The 12,587-nt window shown below is 38.6% G+C and overlaps 1 protein-coding gene across 1 annotated transcript in view; it reads right to left on the bottom strand.

Annotated features, from left to right (window-relative positions):
• LOC143286399 (low molecular weight phosphotyrosine protein phosphatase-like) overlaps positions 1-11,125 on the bottom strand; it is an 11,547-nt gene extending 422 nt beyond the window's left edge. Inside the window, exons 1-6 of the mRNA XM_076593954.1 lie at positions 10,835-11,125; positions 9,140-9,213; positions 6,869-6,991; positions 5,697-5,758; positions 4,387-4,492; positions 1-2,019 (exon numbers count right to left, since the gene is read on the bottom strand). The exon at positions 1-2,019 is cut by the window's left edge and continues 422 nt beyond it. Coding sequence (XP_076450069.1) covers positions 1,936-2,019; positions 4,387-4,492; positions 5,697-5,758; positions 6,869-6,991; positions 9,140-9,213; positions 10,835-10,883 — 498 coding nt within the window. The 5' untranslated portion in view covers positions 10,884-11,125 and the 3' untranslated portion in view covers positions 1-1,935. The remainder of the gene's footprint in view (positions 2,020-4,386; positions 4,493-5,696; positions 5,759-6,868; positions 6,992-9,139; positions 9,214-10,834) is intronic.
• Positions 11,126-12,587: the final 1,462 nt, after the last annotated feature.

Below are 12,587 nucleotides of genomic sequence, written 5' to 3'. Positions count from 1 at the left end.
AGATGCAAGCATATGTTCTCTATGTCTGTCTCCGTGAATCTGTGTGCGTGTGTGTGTGTGCTGATTGTGTTTTTATGCCAACCTGAACAAGCATGTAAATTCACTGATTATTTCCCCACGAAAGGCAAGGTTGTTTACAAATGGTGAAATACATGTTCAAATCAGTATTAACTCATGATCAACCCTCTCTCTCTCAGTAACATACACAGAACTTGCCTTCAAATCACATAGTAATGGTGGCTTATCGGTTGTTCCTTTTCAACACTATGGGATGGATGCAGGCATGAAAAGTCTAAAAGACCAAAATTCATCGACCAACATGCAGTACAACTAATTCTTCCTGATCAATCTTTGATGATGGATGAAAAACTAAAAGATTAAACAAGCAATGTCATTTTAACATATGATGCCAAACTACGTGAACTAGTCCATTATTCACAAGACTTGTCAGCAAATCAGCACCGCTAAAATTCACCCACCACTACCTGACCTGACATGTGCATCAAAAGACTCCCGTACTTACAACACACAGCCTCTCAGCCCTCATTCTGACACAAACATGAACATGGGGATGGCTGAAAGTTCAAAAAGTGTAACATATCACTAAGTTATTGAAATATTTCATTAAACATGAACATAATCAGACATGGAAATTGAATGTAGCATACAATGAAGGAGATCGGTTCTAAATGTACATTAATAAACATCAATCCAGAATAATAAAAAAAATTTAAAAAGCAAAGTAAAAGCACCATTCCAAATCGCAAATTCATTACATTGCATTACATTACTTAAAAGAAAATATTTTAGCTAATGTATTTGCATCCTAGCTAATACATTTGCATCCATTTAAAAATACACACATCCAACTGCATAAACTATTAAAATCTGTAAACTGCATTCTCAATGAACAGTCACTTTATCAATCCTTGAAGAGGCCCCTTTAGACAGCCCCTTCTTAGAAACTCTATTCAGCTATAATTCATGAAAGAAGCAACAAGTCATCTGTCCCACAAGTGGAGTGATGGCCTAGAGGTAACGCGTCCGCCTAGGAAGCGAGAGAATCTGAGCGCGCTGGTTCGAATCAGGGCTCAGCCGCCGATATTTTCTTCCCCTCCACTAGACCTGGAGTGGTGGTCTGGACGCTAGTCATTCGGATGAGACGATAAACCGAGGTTCCGTGTGCAGCATGCACTTAGCGCACGTAAAAGAACCCACGCCAACAAAAGTGTTGTTCCTGGCAAAATTCTGTAGAAAAATCCACTTCGATAGGAAAAACAAATAAAACTGCATGCAGGAAAAAATACCCAAAAAATGGGTGGCGCTGTAGTGTAGCGATGCGCTCTCCCAGATGAGAGCAGCCCGAATTTCACACAGAGAAATCTGTTGCGATAAAAAGGAATACAAATACACATTCGCTGACCTGCAGAGAAAATGTCAGAACCAGTCAGTGTGACAAATATGAACTTGAACACTTAAAAAATATGCATCTGTCACAAAATTGATCAGACAGACAATTCAATAAAATCTTACATCTATATATTGCGATTTTTAAAACATTCTGTGATAAAACCAGTCAGTATAGCAAAATTTGAGCTTGAACACTCAATAAAAAAAAAAAAAAATGTAGATCTGCTGCCCAGCTAATCAGACAGAGAAATTAACAAAATCTTATACCCGCTCATATATGTTGCAATGGGGAAAAAAAATTATCCAAGGTACTGTGGTACATATTAAACAGATAACCAGAACTAGTCAGCATGGCAAAATTTGAGCTTGAACACTCAAAATGAAGATATCTCACCCAGTTGATCACACAAACAAATCAATAAAACTGGTAACAGTCCCTATATATGTTCTCCCAAACACTGCGGCAGTCCTATAAAACCCTAGGATCACAGCCGCACCACGGATCACAGAAAGGCCAGATAAACATTATTGTTGATGTGTGTTCAGGAACGCCGCCAAACTCCGCATGCACTGCTCAAACACTTTGTCAAAGGCGTCTGTTCCCCTGGTCTGAAACAAAGAATCAAAATAAACAGGATCAATAGCCATGCAGGAATTAACAGCCATGCAGGACTGATAACAATATTGTGGTCTGTGGGAAGAGGGGGGGAGAAATGGTCAGAAAACATCATTAAGGGGAAATAATCAGAGAAGTTACCGGTAATTATGTCCATTTGTTTTGTTTAATTTTAGAGTGACACTTTTCTGTATGACGTATAACTTCAGCTAAGACATCTTGGTTCTGCTTCTTTCTTCACGTATTGTATATATAGCATGCTATGTGTATCGTACATACTGTTTCAGTTTCAGTTTCAGTAGCTCAAGGAGGCGTCACAGCGTTCGGACAAAACCATATACGCTACACCACATCTGCCAAGCAGATGCCTGACCAGCAGCGTAACCCAACGCGCTTAGTCAGGCCTCGTACATACTGTATATATAGCATACTATGTGTATTGTACTTACTGTATATATAGCATGCTATGTGTATTGTACTTACTGTATATATAGTGTGCTATGTGTATTGTACTAACTGTATATATTGCAATGTCCCGTCACATGCATGTGCTTGAGTGCATGCATGTGTGTATTTGTCTTGCTTCTACAGAATCTTGCCAGAGGACATCATGTTCGTTGCCATGGGTTCTTTGTTCAGCACACCAAATGCTTGCTGCACAAGAGACCGCGTTTTGTTGTATTATCTTAATAACTAAATGCTCAGTTTGATTTTCCAGTCAAACTTGATAGAAGGGGTGAGACCTGGACTCAAACTCAGACCCTCGGACAGTGTAACTGGATGGCTGAATACTGCCACTAAAAATGTTGTAAGACCTTAAGCATTGTTTTATGGATTGACATGTGTTTTTTACAACAACAACAACAAAAAATCACAATTAAGGTTCCTCCTCATAAAAACATAATACACACAAACACTGAGTAAAAATGACAGATTATACTAATAACAATAATACCATAAGCAGTCATAATCACACAAAGACAGGGCAATGAATGACTATATATTAACCGAGACAAGGTTTTCTCTTTGCTGCCACATCATCTATACCACTGCAGTAACATTATTCCCACATTACTCATTACACAGTCCCCCATTCACAGCTGCACACAAGCTCATCTGCCACAGACTCAGCACTAGCAGGACAATAGAAGCTATCAGTGTTAGGTCACCAAGAGGCCACCCACCAGAGGAGACCTTGCACCTGCTGCTGAGTCACACCACCTACTGCCGACAGTAATTTATTCACTTTGTTGAGGAGCCAGACTGAATAAGCGTCCACTCCCAAGTGGAAACCATGGCCATGTCCCTCCAACAACAGAGTCACCAAGAATCTGCCAAGACCAAAGACCGCTTTGCAGGAACTTACCCCAGGCATGGAAGTGGAGGTCGGGTCAAAACTGAGGTCAACTGAGTGATGTCACCATAAGAACAAGGCATAGTGGAGTGATGGCCTAGAGGTAACACGTCCTCCTAGGAAGCGAGAGAATCTGAGGGCGCTGGTTCGAATCACTGCTCAGCCGCCGATATTTTCTTCCCCTCCACTAGACCTTGAGTGGTGGTCTGGACGCTAGTCATTCGGATGAGACGATAAACCGAGGTCCCGTGTGCAGCATGCACTTAGCACACGTAAAAGAACCCATGGCAACAAAAGGGTTGTTCCTGGCAAAATTCTGTAGAAAAATCCACTTTGACAGGAAAAACAAATAAAACTGCACGCAGGAAAAAATACAAAAAAATGGGTGGCACTGTAGTGTAGTGACGCGCTCTCCCAGGGGAGAGCAGCCTGAATTTCACACAGAGAAATCTGTTGTGATAAAAAGGAATACAAATACAAATAACAGGCTAGAGAACCTGAGATAAATTTCTTCAGAATTATGAAGAGGATGGTGATACTGCTATGGAAGTCCGTAAGTCCAGGCTTAGAACTACATGATAAAACTGTCCCCTCTCTCTCTCTCTCTGCCCTCTTCTCTTCCTTCCATAATCTATCCTAACATCAACAAGGTCCAAGAGATATGAAGACCTCGCCTGTGAGGCAAATAGAGTAAAAATTTACTCTCTGCTGATTAAAGACCTGAATTATAATATCCTAACAAAGATAGTACATGAACAGTGGTACTCTGACAAAGATGGGATAATAAATATAATTCTCTGTTTATAAATGAAGAAAATATGGAATTCTCTACAATTCATATACATATGGAATTCTCTACATACAAAAGCAGGATGATCCTAAATGAAATTTTTCTACTTAACAAATGCAGGATCATGAACAGAATTCTCAAATGACAAAGGCAGGCTCCCAGGTAAAATTCTCAACCTACAAACACAGGATCACACAAACAAAATTGTCCACTCACAAAGACGGGATCTCGAATGATTCTCTCCCCCTGAGGGTCCCAGTCTCCCAGCAGCTGGATGTCGGCCCGGTACCTTCTACCTGAGGGCTGGTACTCCTGCAGGTCCCTGGCACAGTCACATCACTCATCACAGCAACAGCTAGACCATAATGGTTATACTTCAGAAAAAAAACAAGTACAGTCTACATTAAAGTATTAACATGCATAATTCTTTTTTTAAACAACAGAAAGTGGGGGGGAATAGAGGAAGTTGGAATCCCAACAAAAACAAAAAAACACAAAAAAGTGAAAAACTAGGAGGTTGGAAGCCACATAAATATATGTTTAAACATGCATAAAATAAAATCAATTTAAAAAAAAAATTAAGCAGAAAGTGGGGGAAAACAGAAAGTTTGAGTCCAAACCAAAAATTAAGAAGTGAAAAAATATGAGTCTGAAACCCACATAAAAATAAAAAAAGACAAGCAATGATTTTTTGTTGTTGTCTGAACGTACCAGAAGCTGGCATGACCTTGAACACATGCATCTTATTTAATTCTAATTCATTAAAAAAAATTTCAAATAAAAAAAATATTGAGGTAACAAAATGTAAGTAGGCACAAAGAAAACAGAAGTTTGTACCAGGTGTGAACTACGTGGCTGCACATTGGAAGAGGAAACTACATGTCTGAAAATGGACAGATATCACTGTATGGTCTGATACTATGTAACAGTAAAATCTGAATTTATAATGATGTCATCTAATTTGTCTTTGGCATCATAATTGGTCGCATGTTTATGATTATGATAATCCATGTTTGGATCTAACACTAAATTCCTGTCTCCTGCCAGTGTCGGCATTGATGAAAACAGACACATTGATCCTGTTCTTTGGTAATGTGAGAGGCTTTATCATCATCATTATTATCATATCTTTTTTTTTCTTTTTCTTTTCTTTTTTTTCCTTTTTTTCTTTCTTTCTTTCTTTATTTCTTAATTTAAATATTCACTTACTTTTTTTTTTTTTCGTTTTTTTTCTCAAGCCCTGACAAGCGCGATGGGTTACGCTGCTGCTCAGGCATCTGCTTGGCAGATGTGGTGTGGCGTTTATGGATTTTTCTGAACGCAATGACGCCTACTTGAGCTACTGATACTGATACTGTGAGAGGACATTTTTTTCAAGCTCAGCAGTAAATGAAGCCAATGTCAGAAAGAATATATACACTCTTGATAAGACTTCATGTATGGTCATGTATGTGATTGTGGGTGTACACTTACTGCATCAGAATATGTGACTGAACAGACCAACTCAAACAGGGGAGTTTACTTACATTATATTGTACTCATCCATCCCAAATATGATGTCAAACTGCCTGTAGTCCTCGTCAGTCAACTGCAAAACACACAAAACAAAACACATCCACATCACCATCACTATTTTGATTCAGTATACATCTTGATGCTGCATTATTCTGCTATCAACGCTTTCAGAAAATAAAATCATCTTGATATAATCCAGCTTGCACAACACACACACACACACACATAATAACATACCCCCACAACTTCATTCACAACACACATATACAGAGAGAGAGAGAGAAAAGGTCAAATGCACCTCCCCCCAGTCACACACACTTCACAGTCCTACACCCAGAAAGATCAAGGGAATGAATTCTTCTTGCCTAGCAGACACCTTTTCTGCAATGCAGAGCAAAACTGAAAGTGTGTGATATTTGGACTACAACAATAATTATGTCAGCACAGTGTTGGCATCGTGTGTTTTATGATGTACATTGTATGTTGGCCACTAGTGCAATGATACCTCTTGGGCTGCAAAGGCAAACGGTTAACTTACTCAGTATGGCCAGTCCTCTCTTGTCCTCTACACAGACCCCTCGGATGTCCAGTGGGTGTCTGAATGACCCAACCTTTAGCTTCCGTCATCAGAATTGTGATATTCTTTGTCAACATTCACGTCTTCAGTATAAGAGCCTTCCGCCTGCAATGTTTTGATGATGGTAATTGCGGTGAAACGCTGTTAACATTGTCACTGTCACCGTTCGTATGGAGAGAGTTAAAGGGGTAATGATACCTCTTGGGTTGCAAAAGCAAACAGTTAAAGACGGACTTACAACCACACTTCTCAGACCTCGCTACCAGGTGGGTGAGAGATGTATTCAAGTAGGTCTATCTTAAAGCCATGTTGAACAAACCAACGATATGGTCAGAAACACAAAGAGCTTTTCCATCTCTGTAATCTTTTTTTTTTCTCTAGTCTTCTCTCTCTCTGTGTGTGTGTGTGTGTGTGTGTGTCTGACAGACACGCACGTACGCACGAGAGAGAGAGAGAGATAAACAAATACTGGAGACATCTTGGCTGAACTGCTTTCATTTTACATAAATCTCCCTCTCTCTCTCTGTCTCTCTCTCTGTCTCTCTGTCTCTCTCTTATCCATTAGATGAAGACTAGTGAATCCATCAATATGATAATGATACTCACAAGCCTGGCTATATGGTGGTAGCCATCCAGGGAGATGCCATTTTTCTGCAAGGTGGAAACGGTGCGGGGATTTGGTGCTAGACCCACATTGTAGTCTGAAATTGCCGCACTGTCAACCTTCCACTGCAACACAGAATGGCTGATGCTGGAGGCAGTTCACACAAATATCGGAGTGGAACAGCTAACATGTTATACTTAACAGTTACATATCTAGTCACACTGTGAAACAATACACACATAATATTCATTAAGTGTGAGACAAAAGCACTGAGTTATACATGTCCCTTTGATTAGAAGTGGGGTTTTTTTTCTTAAAGGAATATGTACTTTGGAAGATTTGAATGTAACAGAAGCTGCAAGTTTCAGTTTCACTTTATCTAGGGAGTGTCACTGTGTTCAGACAAATCCATATAAGCTACACCGCATCTGCTAGGCAGATGCCTGACAGCAACATAGCCTGACATGCTTGTCAGGCTTTGAGCGTACTTACATACCTATCAGAGTGGATACAGATACAGATGCAGAATACTTTATTATCTCAAGATGAGAAATTCATATGTGTTGTACACAAAACAAACAATGTACGGTATGAACACAAAAGGAATAAAATGCCAAGTTGATGTGGAACCTCACAATCGCAGTCATTAATGTATACATAAAAGAAAATATGCTAAACTGCTAAGTTAATATAAGCATCACATAAAATAATCACAGCCACACACATGCATAAATCAATGTCATACAAAACTAAAACACAGACATGTATACACAATTAAAACCAACCTATCTAGCAATATTTAAAATCTGATACAAAATATAAAGTACACACATACATACACATGCATTCACACACACACACACACACACACACACACATGCACAAGTGCCGACTTATTATAACAATAGTTGTGCATTAAGACTGATCAATTATTTAAGATTTCTTCGACATAAGCTTTCCAGAGGACAACACACATTGAACAAAGGTTCCTTTTCAGTGAGTCAACCGCATGCTGCACATGGGACCTCAGTTTATTGTCTCATCCAAATGACCAGATGCACAGTTTGATTTTTCAGCCAAACTTGGGAGAAATGGTGAGACCTATATTTGAACCCAGACCTTCCAGGATTGGCAGATAAGCATCTTAACCATTTTGCAAGATTCCTCTGTCTGAAAGGAGAATAAACATTGAATGGTCACCGACAACACACACAAAAACAAAACCAAAAAAAAGAATGGGGAAGCATGTTTCCACCCTTGAGGTTTTCCACAGGCAAAACAATACGAAATATAAATGAAAATGAAGTGACACAAAGACCTAGTTATGTCATGAGCTTTTTCCATTCTCTGTCCATTTTCTCTATTCTCCCTTAACTACTTTCACCAGATTTCTCCAGGTGTGTCCGTTGTGTGTCAAAGCCCAGGGTCTCTGCAAATGGTTTTCAAGTCCACTCTGCAGTGTCCATCATTATTTATGTCTTCCCCATCCTTTAGGCGAACACAGTACTTTCTTCTCTTTTTTTTAGACAGTTTGTTTCACTCTCACCTGTAGTCAACTTTTTCATTCACCGTGTATTCATGTGACCTTGTACATTTTCTGTGTGCATGCAGTGCATGTTAGATGTCACTGATGTGCATGTTTCATATGCTGGCCTGTGGCTTCTCTTCAATGCAAACAAACCTGAAGATACAAACAGGTTCCTACTATAAAAACACTATGCTTTTGTTTTGGGGTTTTTTTTTCACAGTTTCTACAATCTTCAGGAAATTAGCTGATGCAAATCATGGGGTGTCCATCTGTTGAATGTGAAAAAAACCCACCAATGCAAATCAGAGATTTATTAAGAACACAGTTCCTAAAGTGTGAATATGTATATATGCTAAATATCAGTATCTTTTTGAACATATTCACAGTCCACAATTAAGGACAGAAAGTTTATATAGAGGCAAAGTGTTGTGAAACTGTTTCATCTAGCTCACTGTTCCTGCATGCATTGTAGACATTTCACATACATGTGCTTGCACACACAACTACACAAGCATGTGTGGGGGAAGCGGGTGATTGTTGTGTCCAACTAGGGCCATCAGGAGGCAACTGCTGAACTGTCTGGTCTCTCCTAGTTTGAGAGCCATCATCCTTCACAAAAGACTAAGCCATAAATGAATTCCCATTGCAGTGGTGAAACCATTGATCATCCATTTCTCACTTTGCTGTTGGAGTGTGTATACATGCAGGCAATCATGCAAGAAATGAAGAGAAAAAGAGCCCATACCTTGTCTAGTTCACCTCTCTCTGACAGTAAATGCAGGAAAATCACTTCTGCCATTGTGGAACGACATGTGTTACCTGAAAGTCAGACACAAACTGCATCAACTTTCTATGTCCTTGGTGAGTGGGTAAAAAGAATATGCATAGTGGGTCAGAAAGTATGGTGTCCAAACACACGCACATGCACACGCACGCACATGCACACACACACACGAACACACTGGAGAGGTTAAGACAAGACTTCTTTGATAAAAGAATGTTCGTTTTTTTTATAAAGAAAACAAGGATTGCATGAAAACAAAATGAGGGGCACACACACATGCACACACACATCCTCACCATGCACACATACGTACAATATCAATATGATATACATTGGTATGAGGGCAACAGGCAAAAAAGTATGTCAGAAAGTATGGTCTTCTTAACAGAGAGAAACACACAAGCATTCACACATGCTTCCATACACAAGCATGCACAAACTGGAGAGGTTAAGACTTCTTTGATTAAAGTTGTTTTTTTATAAATAGGATTGCATGAACAAGAAATGAGCACATGCATGCACGCACGCTTGCATTTTCCCCACCCACAAACAAGTATGCATTGACATACACCCCCCACACAAATGATACAAAATGTGTAACATGATTTTGCATTTCAGGAATGTGCAGTGTCTATTCACTTTTTTTCAGAACAACTCAATTTGCTGTCAATCATTATCCCCAAGCTAGCCACTACTCTGCAATCTGTTTCAAGAGTTAGCAAATCAGAGAGTATTTTTTAAGTGGTACTAATTAAGGAAGAAAATTGTAGGACTTTTCATTTTTTTCCTCAGTGACCTGAATAACAAAGAAGAAAAAGAAAATCCTTCCATTCTCCAGACTCAGTGAATGACAAAATACACATACTGTACTCACCCCCTCTTTGCTGTTAAAAATTACCCTTATGTTGCTTGTGCTATACTAGTAAGTCCACTCTGTGTGTGTGTGTGTGTTGTCATTACATTGCAGACATCACACAGATTGATATATGTACTAATGTAGTGTGTTGTCATTGTACGCCAACAACCTCTCTCTCTCTCTCTCTCTCTCTCTCTCTCTCTCTCTCTCTCTGATACCAATGTGATGTGCAGCTTCTCCAAATGTCAGTAATTGCCAAGGTTGGCAGCTGGACATCACCGGAAGAAGAAGACATCACACAGATGGATGTTGTCATTGTAATGTAGACATTACACAGATTGATTGACATAGTGTGTTATCATTATATTGCAGACATCACACAGATTGATATAGTTAAATGAGCTATAAAATGAAGTAAAAGATAGAGTAACAATAAATCTATAATAGAGCTCTTTACAAGGTTATGTGTATCATACTGTGATATAAATATATGTATTTGTCCATAATATATGCACTGTCACACGACATAGTGTGTAGATTGTGATATGTATTTGTCCATAATTTATATGCACTGACACATAAAGAAACTATAATTATGCACAGATGTATATATATATATATATATATATATATATATATATATATATATATATATGTCTGTGTATTTGTGGTGGGCCAGTGTGTGGTACGGTGGTACGCACAACATAGTCAATCATTCACCTCCCCACCCAATTCCCCAGAACCAAAGAAAAAAGGTTCTTTCTCCTTTCAGAAAAGATGCAAAAGCCAAAGTCACTCACCGAAACACACGAACAGTACACTGTGGTTTTTCGCTACGGGCACAGCCATCTTTTGTTTTGACTCTTCTCTTACGAAGCAGCACAAGTATGGTTCACACCTCTCTCAAATTGTCTCAGCGTGTTGTATCACTGATCTAAAGATCAATGGTGTTGCATCCGCTGGTGCAATAACTACAGAAGGCTTGGCCACTGTTTGAACACGGCGATTCATTGACCAATCATACAAAAAAGAGACCAAAACACCCGTTCCGACAGATCCTGATCCTGAACATCGTCAGCCATTGGCCGGACTTTTCGGGGAAGACCATTTTGTGTGTATTTTTAGTACATGAGGCACAGCATGAACTTGCATATCAATGATGTCAGAGGCACTGGTCTAAAAATAGTTTTCAGGTCAGAGGTCAGCAAACATTGGAATTTTCATCTGATCAATGAAAGAAACAATAATCGCACAATTGTATTTGTAATTATTAAATCAGTTCAAAGGTTTATTGTCGTGAAGTGAATTCAACATCTTTTTAGTTCACAGTCCGTTCAGGAAGACTGTCAGACGTGCATAAAAATCAGCAAGTTCATTTACATATACAGATAAGATTCAGAAGTTGGGACTAAAATAAGCCTCACGGCTTTTCCACGTCCATTCTTGAAATATGTATTTTGGGGTTTGCATTTTCATGCTAATTTCCTATGAATTAATTGTCAAAATTATATTTCTGAGCTAATGATCTGGGGTCGTTATCCAGAAGATTTTTGAAGTGGGTTATATTGTTAGATTTTGTTACATTTAATAGTGCATTTAATCCTTTAACAGCTCTGATGCTGAAGCGTGATTTGCGAACATTTGTCCTACAAAACTGTGTATAAGAATTAGTATTTGAACTTCTGGTTATACCAGATTTGTTAGTTGAGAAAAAAAAGTGTTAGGGTCAATGTCATCAATTTTGTTTATGATCATGAAAACTTGTATCATATCTCTCCTAGATCTTCTGCATTTCAACGAGTGTAAATTCAGTTGTATCAACTGATTTTGGTAATCTGGCCCCATTCTTGTTGCTCTCTTCTGAGCCTGTTCAATTGTCACAGATTGCCTTTTTAATCTGGGATACCAAATTATATTTCCATATATTCGATATAGTATCGGTCGTACAATAGTCTTATATATAGAGAGGTTAGTAAATATATACCTTTATCCATAAAAGTAAAAGTTCTCCTTATAATACCCAATATCTTATTCGCTTTATTTATTGCTGACTGAATGCGGGCATCAAAAGACAAATTTTGATCAAATATTACATCCAGGTCTTTTTCCTCAACACACTCCGAAATAACACTCGTGGTTCCGTCTATTTTTATAACATAATCATGTTTTGGATTATTTGTTCCAAAGTGTAGAACTTTACATTTGGATACGTTAAAATACAAATTCCATTTATTTGACCAATTTAGTAATTTGTTTATATCATCTCACAATTTCATGGAATTTCAAGTTCAGTTTTATCATAAATTTTACAGTAGTATCATCAGCAAAAACTTTACAACGGCTACTTACACATTCTGGTAAATCATTTATAAACACAGTGAATAAGACTGGCCCCAGAATACTACCCTGGGGAATCCCACTTAGAACCTGTGGAACTGATGAATAACTTTTACTAACACGCACCTTCTGTAGTCTCCCAGACAGGAATGCTGTGATCCATTTTAAAATATTACCTGTAATGCCATATGCCTCTAACTTTGACAACCTGACATG

This window comes from Babylonia areolata, chromosome 10 (assembly GCF_041734735.1).
Source record: "Babylonia areolata isolate BAREFJ2019XMU chromosome 10, ASM4173473v1, whole genome shotgun sequence".
Taxonomy (NCBI): domain Eukaryota; kingdom Metazoa; phylum Mollusca; class Gastropoda; order Neogastropoda; family Buccinidae; genus Babylonia; species Babylonia areolata.
The sequence above is the reverse complement of the archived record's forward strand: the minus strand, read 5'-3'. Positions and strand labels throughout refer to the sequence as shown.